Here is a 16,441-nt window from a genome sequence, read left to right on the forward strand (position 1 = left end):
TTTTTTAAAAGTGGACCTAAGAAGGCCTAAGAAGGTAACTCCATCTAGGAGAAAGAAGAGAAAAAAAAAAATCTGTGTGTCATGAAGGATTTTTTGGGGATTTTTTTGTTTGTTTTCTGGTTGGTTTTGTGGTTTGTTTTGTTTCATTGCTCTTGGAGTTTTTGCTTGTTTTTTTTTTTTTTTCAGGGGAGTTGCAGGTTTGTCATTGTTGGTTTTGGTTTGGTTTTTTTTTTTTTTTTAGGATGCCTTGAGGAGAAGAATTCTCTGACAAACCAGGAGATGCTTTTTTCTGAGAGCCATCAGTCAGACAAAGTAATTGATCGGAACATGTCACAGCAGACTCAGTGGCAGCACTTTGCTCTGCCTACAAGTGCTGCATCATCTGCCAAAATTCACAGTGCAGATGCCTCTGTGGAACAGCTTACTGTAGGAAGCATAAAAAAGAATGAGGCAGAAGAGACAATTTATTTATTAAACCAAGAAAATAAGCCTCCCAATTTGTCTGAATCAGTCAGCTGTAAAGATATGTCTTCTAAAGAGGATGGCTGTAAAGTTACAACTAAAGAAGACAACTCCACTTGTCACAAGCCTGCATCATTTGAACTTGCTACAAAGTTGAACAAAGATGATTCTGACCTGAGCAATTTTATCATGTTGAGATCTACACATAAACTCACCCCAAGACAGGAGAAAAAGCATGTAGATTGTTCTGAAAAAGGTATGCAAAGCAGTTTATTCTGCTATTTTTCATGGCTTAATTCTGCTGTTTTATACCAGTTACAATAGATGCTAGTTCATGATAATAGAGTTATGGGGGGTGAAAAGGCCCTTGAAGTCAATGGTAGTATTTTAATGATCTTTAATGTATCTGAATTTTCAGTGAAGGATTTTACTTTTTTTTTTCCTTTTAGCTATCTTAGGGGGGGTTGTTTGTTTGTTTTGTCTGAGAAGTGCTTTGGTTTTGTTTGTTTGTTTGTTGGTTGGTTGGTTGGGGCTTTTTTTTGTTTGGTTAGTTGGTTTTGGTTTTTTGTGTTGGAAATGTTTTTTTAATAAAATAAATGCACGAGTTTATTCTTATTCTGGCAAAGCATCTCTCAATGGTAGTTACTGGAGAAGGTCAGTAATTTGATAGTTATCAGATTATTTGTAGTTATCAAATAGTAATTCTCAATACTCTTACTTTTGTACCACTAATAGCCTAGGTAGTGAACAACAGTAAAGGCTCTTGTCTGAAAAGAACCATTTCAGCCAGTTATCTTGGTGCAAACCCCATCAAATAGTGAGAATAGATCTTAAGGCAACATAAAGTTGTTGATAGACCTCTTCTTGACAATGGCAAAGCTTATGAAAAAATCTCAGGCTGTGCATTGAGCATTGCAGAAATGCAGAATTGCAGAGAGTGGAAAGAAGAAGAAATTCCTTCTTTGTTTTTTTTAATAAATATTTGTGATGCAAAATACAAGTAGAAACTGACATATTTCCAGATAAACTTTGCAGGATAAAGGTGCATTTGTAAAGAATATTTTTCAAGTGTTGGGATTGTATGGCAGAATTTTGAGCGTAACTTTTGTGTTTCAGTTACATACCCCAGGGGGGAAAAAAAAAAAGTTACATAAAAGCTTTCAGTAATGACACCTATAGAACAAAAATGAGATATTTAATTGCAGTCTTATGCAAGTTTTGTGGAGGAGGATGTTTCTTTATTTCTTGGTAAAATTAATCTGTTACTGACGGTAGTTAGCATGCACGGGCCACTTCGATAGCCTCAGAGAGCAACAATCGCAATTTTAAGGGTAGATCAGAGTACTTGAAGTTTTATGCTACCATCTAGTGAACCCTGGCTAGAACTGCATATCCTAACAAGAAATCCAAAGGTATTGAAAAGCAGGATGTGCTGCATTTATTAACTGACTTGTGGAAGTTTAAGTAAGTTAAATGTAGTTTAAAACATGCTTCCAGGTAGACCTCCAGTATTGCAGATCAGTTATGTCTGATCTATAGATAACCTGTCGACATGCATAAGTCTTCCCATGCTGTTGTGGAAATGATTGTATATTTTTCTAGTATTGTCAAGATTTTATTGAGGGCCATTTTAAATTTAACAGAGAATAAGAAACACCAGCACTGCTTGTAGGGCTCTTCCTCTAGTATCTTTGTTGTTTGGCTTATTTTTAAAAGATACAGTTGTGTAACACTTAGTTCACGAAAAAAAACATGAGGAAAGTAGTAAAAGGGGAAGGAGGGAAAAAGTGAGAGTTCATTAACTCAGTTTTGAACCCTGTAGAGCATTTCAAAACCAGGATGGTATTTTTAACTTAACTAGGGGGGGAAAGTTTTTCTTTTCTTTTGGTCTCTATGATCTATTTGTTTTCTGAGTAAACTGTCATTCTTAAACAGAAAATATCAGCCAGGAGCCCTCTCAGAAATAAAGATATAGATGCACCAAATGAAATTTTGTGCATGGAAGCTGTAGCTCATGCATCGGTATTTATAAGAAAAAGTAATTAATTGAAAAAAAATAGCTATAAGATAGGAGAAAAAAGTTATTTTCAATTAGCAACTTAAAAAAAAATCAGGTTTGTCTTGTTTTGATTTGTTCTGTCATTTGCAACAGCTTCTGTATTTTTCCTGGGACACTTACAGTATTTAACTTTTATGCTCACACTCTCTTGAGATATTTGTAACAGTTTGATCTCCACGTAGTCAGTAACATCTTTCCTCTAATATATGTTTTTTTTCTCGATATAAAGGCATATGAGCTTTCATGCATAACTCTGTTGTACAGCTATAGTAGCTGCTCTTTAATTTTCCCAGTTGTATTTTTCTGCCCTAAGAGGAGCCCAAATAATGTCTGACTTCATGAGCTATGAAGGCAGACATGCTTCTCTCTCTGTCAGTGTCTCAAGGATTTCTTCATGCTGTGTAACTCCACAGAATGAAAAGAAAATATATGTCACAATCAGAAAATGTTTTTGTGTGGAGTGCTATTTATAGAATAGTTTCCTTATTGATTTAGCTGGCTTTGGGGAATTTGTATCTAAGTGTTCACTTGTGGTTTAATCATGTAGTGCCTGAAGAGCAGCATACGCCTTGTGACAAAGAGGACAGTTCTGTTTGTAAGACTGTAAGAACAGAGGAAAAAGAACAAAAAAATGAGGACAGTGTCACAGTCGATATTCAAGCATCAGGTATACCTTTTTGGATATGCTTTTTTTTTTTGTGTAGCTTTGCAATGTAATTTTATATTCAAGAGTGCTACTCAGACAAATATAATTAGTCTTAGTTTCTGCTCCTTGCAACTGAAAAAAATTCCAATAGATGGATATTTATTTTGACATGAGTGTGAGGTCAGTTTGTGGAATTCTGTCTGAAGAACAAAGTCAATTGCATGCAAGCCGAAACTTGCAGACTTTGAGCCACATCTGCTCTACATCAGAAGGCACGAAATCTCTTAAATCAGTAACGTCAAATTATTATTCATCAGCTTTTTGTCTGACGGAGTAATGAGAGAATTTGAGACAGAAGAGACTGGCAGTGTTTTTGGGTAGGAAATGTCTTTTAATATTGAAGTAATCCGCTGTGAATTTATTTCATACGCAGCTAGGCATTACCCTGTGACCTATTGCTGTTGTACTTTCAAGACATTGTGTAAAACAGCACATACTGGTAACAGTTTTGTCATGCAGTAGAAATGGTGGAGAAGAACCTAGAAATTATTTATCCAACAGACTTCACAGCCTCAAATTAAGCACAGCCAGTGCTAGAAAGTTGTAGGCCCATCATTTCCATGAAAATGCAGTCACTTCAACCATATGCTTGATGGCAGTCTCTTTCACAGAATCAGTGAAAGTGGAGCAGTATTTTAATCTGTTCCCATCCGAAGTGGGAATTATCACAGTATCACAGTATGACACAGCATCACCAAGGTTGGAAGAGACCTCATAGATCATCAAGTCCAGCCTTTTACCACAGAGCTCAAGGCTAGACCATGGCACCAAGTGCCACGTCCAATCCTGCCTTGAACAGCTCCAGGGACAGTGACTCCACCACCTCCCCGGGCAGCCCATTCCAGTGCCCAATGACTCTCTCAGTGAAGAACTTTCTCCTCACCTCCAGCCTAAATTTCTCCTGGCGCAGCCTGAGGCTGTGTCCTCTCGTTCTGGCGCTGGCCACCTGAGAGAAGAGAGCAACGTCCTCCTCGCTACAACCTCCCCTCAGGTAGTTGTAGACAACAATAAGGTCACCCCTGAGCCTCCTCTTCTCCAGGCTAAACAATCCCAGCTCCCTCAGCCTCTCCTCATAGGGCTTGTGCTTGAGGCCTCTCACCAGCCTCGTTGCCCTTCTCTGGACACGCTCAAGCATCTCAACGTCCCTCTTAAACTGGGGGGCCCAGAACTGAACACAATACTCAAGGTGTGGTCTAACCAGTGCAGAGTACAGGGGCAGAATGACCTCCCTGCTCCTGCTGACCACACCATTCCTGATGCAGGCCAGGATGCCACTGGCTCTCTTGGCCACCTGGGCACACTGCTGGCTCATGTTCAGGCGGGTATCAATCAGCACCCCCAGATCCCTCTCTGTTTGGCTGCTCTCCAGCCACTCCAACCCCAGCCTGTATCTCTGCATGGGGTTGTTGTGGCCAAAGTGCAGCACCCTGCACTTCGAGCTATTGAATGCCATCCCATTGGACTCTGCCCATCTGTCCAGGCGGTCAAGGTCCTGCTGCAGAGCCCTTCTGCCCTCCAACCCAGCCACATCTGCCCCCAGCTTGGTGTCATCTGCAAACTTGCTGATGACTGACTCAGTGTCCTCATCCAGATCATCTATGAAGATGTTAAAGAGAATGGGGCCCAGCACTGATCCTTGAGCATCAGGATTTTGAAGCAAGACACCTTTAATGCAGCTGGAAAAATATAATCAAGCTTTTCTGTAGCCAAGTAATAGTGAATGTTTGAAAATTAAGTATTATAGAGTTCTGATCTCTTTGCTCTGATCAACTCAGCTATAATTCTTTTTAAGTGGTTATAGAAGAGTTTCATTTTTTTGCATGAGGAAGGGGACATCCCTTCCAGTTCAGAGCATTCAGCAGTAGACAGCCTTGTTATGGATGCTAACTGAAAGAAACTCAGCTGCAGTTTGGAAAGAATTATAAAACAACCATCCAGAAGCTGTTAAGAATTGTCAGTATGCAAGCATGAAATGACTAACAAATTGGCATCTCTGGCCTTGCTAAACAAAGACACTGGATATTCAATACCAGGGAAGGAGAAGGACTGTCTGAGTTAAAGTTGTAGTAGCAAGTGGTTGTAAAGGTGCTAAGTGTAAGTTTAGATTACAGAATAGAAGAGGGCTATAGAATAATGAAGTCATAGCACAGTCTTAATGGGAGTCACAGGAGCAGAAAATCCTAAATTTTTGTCTTGAAGTTTGATCATTTATTTAAATGCATGGAATAACATGGTTGCTTGATGTGAGGATAAGGTTAATTCTATTACTCAGGAGACTCCCTGGCAAGCTACTGTTCTCATATTATTGTTGCACTTTTCATGAAGAAATCAGTATTGTTTGTGTTTTGATAAGTCTTCTGAATATTCTTGCCAAGCGGTAGTATTTGAAGCCAAACTTGATTACTGTATTTTGCTTTTTGTGCTATGCAGAAAGCCAGTGCCAGGCATACTGTCTCTTAGAGGAAGCAGCCACTCCTGTTCTAAAAGAGTTGAAACATCTGGGTGTACTTGCTTCTGTAAACTGGCACTTTGACAGCATTAAATTTGACCATACAAGGTTTTTCTTAAAACAGCAAGAGAAAGTGGTGGGTGATCTTTTTGAAGAAGGTAGGTTTTTTAAGAAATCATTGGTCTGTCCTTTCATGCTAATGCAAATTTAATTGGTGTTCAAGATGTTTGATAAACAAATGACAAAGCTTTCAGAACTTTATCTTGTAGAGCTATGGTAACTAATTTCTTCTGTTACTTCCAAAATAATGTCTCCTAGTTCTTGATTATTTTTATTAACCTGAATATTGAAACACAAGTATTATAATTAGATTTAACTTGAAAATTCTTTGGATGTACTTCAGAAATGTTGCTTTGTTATCAAACAATGCTTAATTGTTATTTTTCAGTGCTAGATTTTAAAATTAAAAGCTTCCTTGCTGTTGTTACACTGGTATGATGTAAAACACTAAGCATATGTCAGAAATCAGGAAACAAAAAAAACTATTTTGGTTTATTTCTGACTTCATTTTACTCCTACATGACATATGAAAAGCCTGTAAAATCAGAGAAATAAATACAAAATCCATCAAAATCAGTGGCTCCTTACAAAGATTTTTGGCTACACATAGAGATTAGGAAAACCTTACAGTGAAATACAAAGTGTGTTTGAGGGAGGTTTAGAAAGCTATTGGGCAATTTGGATTATTTTTTGAGTTGGCAACTAATTGCAAGGACAGTATAGCAAGTCATCTGATACCTGCCAAATTTTTATACTATGTCACAAGACATGTGATGGGCTCTAGTTATCTGAACTTTACTGCTTTCAGCGCTTATTGTATTATATTATATTCAAAGTAAACCTAATAAAAGTTGAATAAGAAACAGGAGAGGTGTGTGTGTGTGGAGGCGGGGGGTGATGTTAGTGCTCTATAGAATTGTCAGGAGAGTTCTTTGAACTGGAGACAGCTTCCAAAAAAGCAAACACCACGTGCACAAACATGGGAGAGAAACTCTCTATCAGTAAATCACAGAACACAAAAATCACTGAGAAAACTGTGCAGAGACCTACTGCTGCTTCTTGAGATCAAGTGAAAAAAAAAATACTTAGGATTCTGCCTTTTAGTTCAAGATTAATTTAAGAAAACGGGAATAATTTCAAATGCAGTTTACAGTATAGAAAGGTAGCTTAATGTAGGAGGCAAGCTGAGTGGTATGCTTACTCAAACTTCAGGACCTTTTTTTCCTTGTAGATTACCTGTGCAGTGTATTCACAATTGCTCATTACAGCAATGAAATCAATGAAGATCTTTGTGACCGAAATAGTAATGAGGCAAATAGTCATCTATTGGATCTTCTTTTTAAGGACAAGTGTTTTCTGAGGAATGGATAATTATTACTTAGCCCTTGTTATGCAAAAATAACTGCTCTTGAACACAAAATTGACTTGTAGTCTCCACTGAGTTTTTTTGGTGAATACTGCCAAGAATTGTACATAGTCCTTCAAGTTTAGCATTTATTCTTTATTTATCTTCCCCAGTTATTTTTAGCATCTTAAAGCATGTGTTTAAGTCCACTTACTCTGCAGCAGTCACATATTTCCTTTCATAAAATAATGAACAACATGACTACCCATGTGAAATTCCCCAAAATAACTTCCTTCTTCAGATTAGTAATTTCTTCCTGTTCCATCAATTCATTGAAGATCTACTCAAAGTGAGTACATAATACAGAATAGGTATCCCATAAATTGTTTAATTTACTCTGTGGATCCAAGAATAAGTAGATGTCCTCCCTGTGAGAAAGGAAAAATGGAGGACATCTGCTGCTTGTGCTAGGAAGGTAATATCAGAAGTTAAGACTCTGTGTGGATCATTATTGGAAGATAATAGGATTTTTTTCTGATTGTATGTGTGAGGACTACCTGGGTCCACATTACCTGCCACAAAGAATGTGGCTTTATAGTATAAAATTTATTGAAAGACTTCTCTGAGAAGCTTCATTTGGATTTATCACTCCTTTAAAATCACTTATTGTTTAGTGCATATTACACCATTTTTATTTCTTGTAAAGAGTTAGGAGATGTTTGGAAAACAGGTTAGATAGTGTTACAGTGCTGTTGAAAAAGTCAGTGATTTGACTAGTCACACACACAGACTCACAGAGTGACAGAGATTGGAAAGGATCTCTGGAGATCATCTAGTTCAACCTCCCTGCTAAAGTAGGGTCACCCATAGCAGGATGCCCAGGATCACAATCTGGTGAGGAAATGGTAGTTTCAACAGCTGGGCTTCTATGACAGACCAAAAGCTAGGAAGTTTATCAGGTTCTGCCTCGCTAAAATCAGTAAGGCAGTATATATTTAATGGTACATCTAGGGGAATTGTTATCCCTTACTCCAGCAAGCACTGCCTAAACTCACACAACCTTCAAAAGCAATTCCCTGTGTGCCTTTTGCTCTGGGTCAGATGACATGTGAAAGGTTATTATATCATAAACTAAGGACCACCAGATCCAACTTTTTGAGATGATGCCTGCTTAAGTGTGTTTAATGAAAATTCTGAGATAGCAGGATCTTTTAAACTGATTACATATATATATATATATATATATATATATATATATATATATATATATATATATCATGATGTCTGGCATTTTATACAGACCACACCTCTATCTTCTCTTTGTAAAGGTAAAATAGATGAGAAGGAGATCATGCTGTTCAGACACGCTGCTCTGGTGCACCTGCTGGTGACAGTTCGAGATCTTCTGTTAACTTGTGGCTTGGACACAGCACTAGGTTTGTTTTCAGTAGTGAGTGTTACCCAGAAACTCAGTGGTTTGTGTATGTTTTACAGTTCTTTGTGGTTGTCCGCTGTGATCTTTTGCCATCAGTATACCTCCAGCCTAGCTGCAATATAGCACTCAGCTCCCTCTGCTTCCTCATTTCTGTTCCTTCATTAGAAATAATAACAGAATCACAGAATTAACCAGGTTGGAAAGGACTCTAGGATCATCAAGTCCAGCCTATCACCTAGCCCTTCTAGTTAAGTAAACCATGGCACTAAGTGCCTCAGCCAGCCCCCTTTAAAACACTTCCAGGGATGGTGACTCCACCACTTCCCTGGGCAGCCCATTCCAATGGGCAAATCACTCTTTCCATGAAAAAATTCTTCCTAATGTCCAGCCTATACCTCCCCTGGCACAACTTCAGACTGTGTCCTCTTTTTCTGTCACTGGTTGCCTGGGAGAAGAGACCAACCCCCACCTGGCTACAGCCTCCCTTCAGGTAGTTTTAGACAGCAGTGAGGTCTACCCTGAGCCTCCTCTTCTCCAGGCTGAACAACCCCAGATCCCTCAGCTGCTCCTCTTAGCACTGTGCTCCAGACCCCTCACCAGTCTTACTGCCCTTCTCTGAAGACATTCAAGCACCTCAACATCTTTCTTAAATTGAGTGCCCCAGAATTGGACAGAGTACTCAGTTCATAATTAGTATGCTACTGTTTATGTTTCTACATGGACTTGCCTAATAAACATTCATACAGACTTCCACATATGTTCTAAGGTAATTGTGTATTGTACCATTTCCAGTAATAGTCTTTATCTCAGCTCTTCATCTCAGCCCAGAGGTGTTTTTTGTGTTAGTTTTCCTTACGTCTGTGTGAGGAAAGATGGGGGCTTGTGAGAGTAGGCTGTGTTAACCCGTATCTGAGAATGAAAAATTTTTCATAGAATCACAGAATGGTAGGTGTTGGAATGGACCTCTGGAAATCATAGATTCCACCCCCAGTAATAATACAGGTTTACCAAATCAGATTTCATAGGAATGTCCAGGTGGGTTTTGAAGGCTTTCACAGAAAGTGACTCCATAGTGCTCTGATATCCCTGAAGTAAAGAAGTTTCTCCTCAAATTCAAGTTTTCTTGGAATCTCTGTGTGTAAGCTAAGAAACACTTTAAAAATGGCAGGTCCTTTGGTGTTTATGGGCCACCTCCTTTGCGTGTGGAACACTTTCCCTTTAAAAATAGTCCTAGGTTGCTTGAAAATGATGATACTTAAAACTGAGACCACTTCAAGCAAAATCTGAAATATTATCTGGTGTATCAGAAGCAGGGAGTTTGAACTCACAGTCCAGTTCATGGCACTGGACTCACACAACCTTTTTTTGAGCTTTTCTGGTCTTACACTATTCACTATTGCAATATATATAAAATGCCTCATACCCAGTGTTGTGCCTGAAATGGTAGTGCCATACTTGCCAAGTTCCTATAGTTGTGTGTTGTGAACATCCAGATAGACCTGTCACAATTGACTCTTATAAAACTGGCATCACCTTTTATGAATGCCTTACGAAAGTCAGGCTCCCTCTGTCTTTACAGGGGATAAGTAAGTTCAGAGCACCTGACCTCAGTCTTTCGGATTCATCCCATGAGCGAGGGTGTTTCCTTAAAGTTGTTGTGAAATAGAAAACTTCCACCATAAACTGAACTGTGAGGAGAAGAATTGGGCTTGTATTCACGTAAAGATTTCTAGTAATAGAAGAGTAGGAAATAAAATGCAGACTTGATGTATAATCAGAATCCTAAGTTGAACTCTTCTGTAGTTACTAGAAACATCATAGAAGAATGGGAGGGTGGCAAATGAGCAGGTCCTCCTCCCTTGATCATTTATAGCAAATGGACTCCTATAAGGTATTTTTAGAATTACTCAACACCTGGCCTTTCAGATCCCAGCAATACCTCACACAGAAACTTATACAAATGAAACAGATCTGAAAATTAATGTAGACAATTGAGGCAGATGCTACACATGCCCTGTAGTCCTCATGGGTGTGGTGTTCTGCTGTCCTATGTCATTCATTACAGTTATCTTAGATGTAATTTTTCTTTATGCATTTTCAAATAGCCTCAGCATTGCTTGCTGTATATATGCAAAAGGCATCGTTAAGAGTTGAGGAATACGTGTGATAATGTGAAGAGTGGTGAAAATACGTGCCAAGTAAAGTTTTGGGCAGTGGAAATGTAACTAAAGTTGTTATTTAGTATAAACCACAGATACTAGTCAAGTGTAACAGTGCTGCGGCTGGTATCTGTGGCTATAGAACGCAATGTTCAGTTATTTCATCTGGAATCATCCAGCTATTCTCCCTGCAGTAGATGTTACAGGAGGTATATCAGTTTTGTAATGGCCACATATGTACCTGACTAGTAGTAATAGTATCCTTCCATACTGTGAGCCATTAAAAGTTCATCTTCTCTGTGCAAGATACCTTCACATAAATTTAAAATTCATGTGTAAATGCAAACCTTAGCATCTTTTGTCACTGCAATTACTTCTTGTCTTGCTTTATTAACAGGTTATTTGTCCAAAGCAAAGGATATCTACAAAACCATCTTGGAATCCTGTTTGAATAACATCTGGAGGCAGCTGAAGATTGTACAGTGTAGCAGCCAGAAAAAGCATGAAACAAGTCCCAAAATAACAGAGCTTCAGTGTCAAATATTAAACTGGAAACAAAGTTACGGAGGAGAACACAGTGCTAAGGTTAACAATGTAAACCGTTTCTCTAAGCAAACAAAACTTCTCCAAACTATGTGATAATTATAAAACTGTCTTTTAACAAGGCTTGGTTTGTGGAAGAAAGACTTATAATTACCTTTCCACCTCACAGTATCTATTTAAAAAGGGCGACATAAAGTTTAAGACCTTAGTTGAGAGCAATACAGGTTTGTGTTTGATCAAATCTCTCCTTGTTGCATGTCTGAAACAGTACACATGTGAGTTTTAACATTGCCAGAGCTTCATCATCCTTGCAGGTGACTTTGTTTCACAGAATCCCACAAGGGTCATCTAGTTCCACCCCCCCAGCCATGGACAGGGAGCATCCAGGAATAGGGTTTCCACCACCTCCGATGGCAACCTGTTCCAGTGTCTCACCACTTAGGGTGAAGAACTTCCTCCTCACATCTAACCTAAATCTACCCTCCTCTAGCCATTCCCCCTAGTCCTGCGACTACCCAGTACCCTAAAAAGTCCCCCATCAGCTTTCTTGGAGGCCCCCTTCAGATACTGCAAGGCCATAGCAAGGTCTCAGAGCCTTCTCTTCTCTAAACTGAACAGCCCCAACTCCCTCAGTCTGTATTCATAGGAGAGGTGCTCCAGCCCTCTGATCATCCTTGTGGCCCTTCTCTGGACACACTCTAACATGTCCACATCTTTCTTGTAATAGAGGTTCCGGAACTGGACTCCAGGTGGGATCTCATGAGAGCAGTGTAGAGGGAGACAATCACCTCTCTCAATCTGCTGGCCACACTTGTCTTGATGCTGCCTAGGGTCTGGTTGGCTTTCTGGCTTGCAAGTGCACGCTGGTAGCTCATGTTGAGCTTCTCATCCACCATCGTGCCTGGGATTGCCCTGATTCAGATGCAGGATTTTGCCCTTGGTCTTGCTGAACTTAATGATGTTGCCATGGGCCCATCTCTCCAGCCTGTCATGGTCCTTCTGGATGGATCCCGTCCCTCTAGCATGTGAGCCACACCACACAGCTTGGTGTCATTGGTGAACTTGCTGAGGGTGCACTCAATGCCACTGTCCATGTCACCAACAAAGATGCTAAACAAGACTGCTTCCAGTACTGATCCTTAAGGAACTCTGCTTGTCACTAGTCTCCACTTGTACATGGACTTGTTTCCCTGATAAATGTATGGTATCACATCACCTACTGAAATTTGCATTTTAACCTTTTATTTGAAGGCCTCTGTCTTCTAGTGCAAAGTGAATCATAGCACAAGATTGTGTACTTGTACAGTGTTGCTCAGAGCACACACACCATTGAGTGTTGTTCTCCATGGATGCCATGTGTTTAACCTATGTATCAGACCAATTTTTAAAAAGCAGATATCCATAACTGATAGTCATGGCATGGAGAATGGGGTTATGGAAGAGATTCAAGTTCATAGATTCACAGAGTTGGGTTGGAAGAGACCATCTAGTTCAAAACCCCTTGCTATGGAGAGGGACATCTCCCACTAGACCAAGTTGCTGAAGGCCTTGTCCAAGCTGGCCTTGAACATCTCCAGTGAGGTGGCATCCACAACCTCTCTGGTCAACCTATTTCAGTGTAAAGAATTACCTATTTCCTAGTAAAGAATTTCTTCCTAATATTCAGTCCTAATCTACCCTCTTTCAGTTTAGACCCACTGCCGCTAGTCCTATTATTGGAAGCACTTGTAAAAACCTTTTTTCTCTGGACATGTGAATATTTTGGCTAATACCATGCAGTGCAGAATATTTATTTTTTTATTTGCAGAATACTTATGACATAGTGAAACAGAAGGGGTAAAACATACAAATATATAAGTGTCCTGACTGCTGCTAAACACTCATTAAAAACAAAAACAAAAACAAACAAACAAACAAAAAAAAGGACAAATCTTCAAGCTTACCTTCATTTATGTGAACTTCTCTCCACACTTCACTTCCTGGAGCTTTCTTACTTTGTTCCTCTTAAGAGCTGCGTGAAGACCTCTGAACATCTTTTGATTAAAATTTCCTGAGATGAAAAATACTGCACAACCTTTTAGAACATAAAATGGAAATGAAGCAACTGAAACAAAGTGCCATTGGTTGCCTTGGTGGCTGTCCTTCAACAGACTCCCTAAACTGATTTCAGCATAATTTTCTTCTTCTCAAGAGTAATATGTTTTTCTTTATGATACTCTAGGTTTGTGCTGTACTGGGAGACATATGACAACTTGGTCATCTTAATGTCAGCTCAGTGACATTTTTTTAACCTCACTAGATAAAATTTTAATTTTTTTGGTGAACTATAACTCTTCTGAGTTTGACTTGCTTGCCTGACTTAATCTTAAGGTCATGTACACAGTGTAAGAATATATACACTTTCATTCACAATTATAAGATTGTTTACTATAACAATCAGAGACAGACTTCAACTGAATAATCCGTTTCTTGTTCTATCACATCACATCAGCATCAGTTAAAGTGATGTGAAATGCAATAATCTAGTTACCTTTTATGAGCAAGGATTGTTACTGATGCAGGATTATAGTGGGATATTTCCTTTGTAAGCCAGTAGTTGTTAAAGGAATAGAATAAACTCAACTTTGCTCTTTGTTTCATCTAACACGCCATTAATATTTACACATATCATCATCTTGTGGTGGTTTTGCACCACCAAAGAATGTAGGATTTACACACCTCCCCCCCCAAAAAAAAAAAAAAAACAATCAAACCCATACTTATTCAGAATTTGGAAGTAAAATTAAATTATTATTTACAAAGTAGGCTAAAAGTAAAAGGTAATAAACATATACAAATACATATATACATATACAATTAGGCAATAGCTTAGCTAGCCCCTTGGAAACCCTCATGGATAAAGCCATGAGGCTGTTGCCCAGCTAATACAATATTATCTTTCTCCCCACTGTCAGTCAGTGTTGTTACTGAAAATCCAAGCAAAGGCAAGTAGGACAGGCCAGAAGGAGAGACAGGGGGAAAGGAAGCAAAAAGAGAGAATGAGCAAGCTGTGCTTCCAACTATATAGGATTTTTTTAGACCAATGGAAGGAGATAAACATATTTCTTATGTTTTCTTCAGCCCCTTGACAGTAGAATTATCTAGAAATTTCTATTTACAATTAAGACACTAGTCTTAAACCTGTGACACTTGTGTCTGTAAGTCTGAAAAGTTAGACAATGTTCAGTTTGTATCAGTTGAAACAATGGACAAGATTAGTGGACAGTTCTTTGTTAGTGATTCTCTTTTAAAACTATGTCACTTTGGTAGATTCTAATAATTTTCATCACTTTTATCTTAAGCAGTGTTTAGTGAGTCTCCAAGATACCTAGTCTCTGTCAAGAACATCTCAGTATACTCCAACTATGCTCTGGAAAATCCTTCTGATTATTTCTGCAGCACATCTAATATCTCCCTCTAGTACATCACCATCTTTCAGGATGACTTCCAGATGTCTTTGGGCCAAGTTTTGCCTTCATAGGGATAATGCCTCTACTGTCACAGTAACAATCTGTCTAATGTAATAATAATGTGGTAGAATACCTATAAAGAATATCTTTAAATGGCATTTTACTTTGATTCAAATATTCCACTTTAAGATTCCTTCTAGAACACCTTTGTTCACACAGCTGAATTTCAATACGGATGTCTTTTAAAATATTATTTCTCCAGCTCTTATAATAATGCACACATCCGCCTGAACTGCAAATTATTGATGATAAGACAAAAATTGCCAGCAAAACTTTAACCCTGGGTGTGGGGAAAGCAGACTTGGGACTCCTGAAAGGACTATTTAAAAAGATCACCTCGGAATCTGCTTTTGAAAGCATTAAGGTCCATGACTGCTGGTCACTTTCTAAGAGCCATGTGCAGGAGAAGGCTGTTCCAAAATATGGGAAGTCAGAAAGCAGAGCAGAAGGGTGGGTTGGCTAATCAGGGATCTTCTAGAACTTAGACAGAAAAGGAAAGTATGTGGACACTGAAAGAAAGGACAGTGATTGATTTAGCAAGTGGCTGGCAGCTTGGGCTCAGAAAATTATTGTAAATTGGATTACATGGATCTGGTGGCCAGTCACCAGTGGGATTACCTTGGACTCAGTTTTAGGGCCAGTGCTCATTACTGTGTTTGTAATTATTTGAGTACATGATAAGAGTGTACATTAAGAGAGTTTGCTGAAGATATTAAACCAGACTTGATTTAGTATCTGTGGAGTCCCTCAAAGGTAGAGATCCCTTACAGTGAGATCTGGATAGATGAAAGAGCTTGGCAACTGCCAACTGTATGAGATTTAACAAAACCAAGTGGTGGATTCTCCACTTGAGATAGGGTAACCCTAGTTATACATACCAGCTGGGGGATGCAATTCTGAAAAGCAACCCCAAGCCCTGCAGAAAGAGACTTTTAGGAGTCTGGTTTGATGGCAGGTTGAATATCAGTGATCACTGTGCCTGCGGTGTAGTGGAAAGGGCCAGCTGTGTCCTGGGGTACACCAAGAGCAGCACACCTAGCTAGTCAAGGGAGGTGATTGTCCCACTACATACTGCACTGATGCGGCCCCACCTTGGGTCCTGTTTGCACTTTTGGGCACCTCAATATAAGACTGACATCCAACTATTATACTATGTCCAGAGAAGAGTAACTATGAAGCTGAAAATCCTCAGGGGCAGGACTTAACAAGGAACAGCTGAGAACACTTGGCTTGTTCACCTTAGAGAAGAGAAGGATGATGTGTGACCACGTCACAGTCTTTGGCATCCTTGACAGAGACCATGGAGTGGGAGCTGCTCATTCCTCTCTGGCAAACAGTAACAAGATGTAAGGAAACAGAATGAAGTTGCATGAGGGGAACTTGGGAGTTGGACATTAAGAAGAGGTTCTTCAGTAAGAGGGTGGTCAGTCACTGGAACAGCCTCCCCAGGGAAGTGGTCATGGCACCAAGTCCGCCAGAGAGTCTGAGCAATGCTCTTAGTCATATGGTTTATTTTTAGGTAGTTGTATGAGGAGCAGTAAGACTCAATGATCCTTACGGATCCCTTCAAACTTGGGGTAGTCTGTGATTCTGTGATTGTCATTCTGGAAAACTCAGAGGTTTTATGTTTTGCCACCTACTTTGTCAGTCTCTTGCTTTCTATGCAAAGGAGACATATGTGCACAGGGTGAAAGAGTAAGTACCAGAGTTTCTT

General features: G+C 39.3%; 1 protein-coding gene across 1 annotated transcript in view; it reads left to right on the forward strand.

The window, feature by feature from the left end:
• SHOC1 (shortage in chiasmata 1) overlaps positions 1–16,441 on the forward strand; it is a 53,796-nt gene that overhangs the window by 22,245 nt on the left and 15,110 nt on the right. Inside the window, 5 exon segments of the mRNA XM_064140531.1 lie at positions 242–730; positions 3,069–3,188; positions 5,658–5,834; positions 8,410–8,517; positions 11,073–11,260. Coding sequence (XP_063996601.1) covers positions 242–730; positions 3,069–3,188; positions 5,658–5,834; positions 8,410–8,517; positions 11,073–11,260 — 1,082 coding nt within the window.

Source organism: Pogoniulus pusillus, chromosome Z, assembly GCF_015220805.1.
Source record: "Pogoniulus pusillus isolate bPogPus1 chromosome Z, bPogPus1.pri, whole genome shotgun sequence".
NCBI classification, from domain to species: domain Eukaryota; kingdom Metazoa; phylum Chordata; class Aves; order Piciformes; family Lybiidae; genus Pogoniulus; species Pogoniulus pusillus.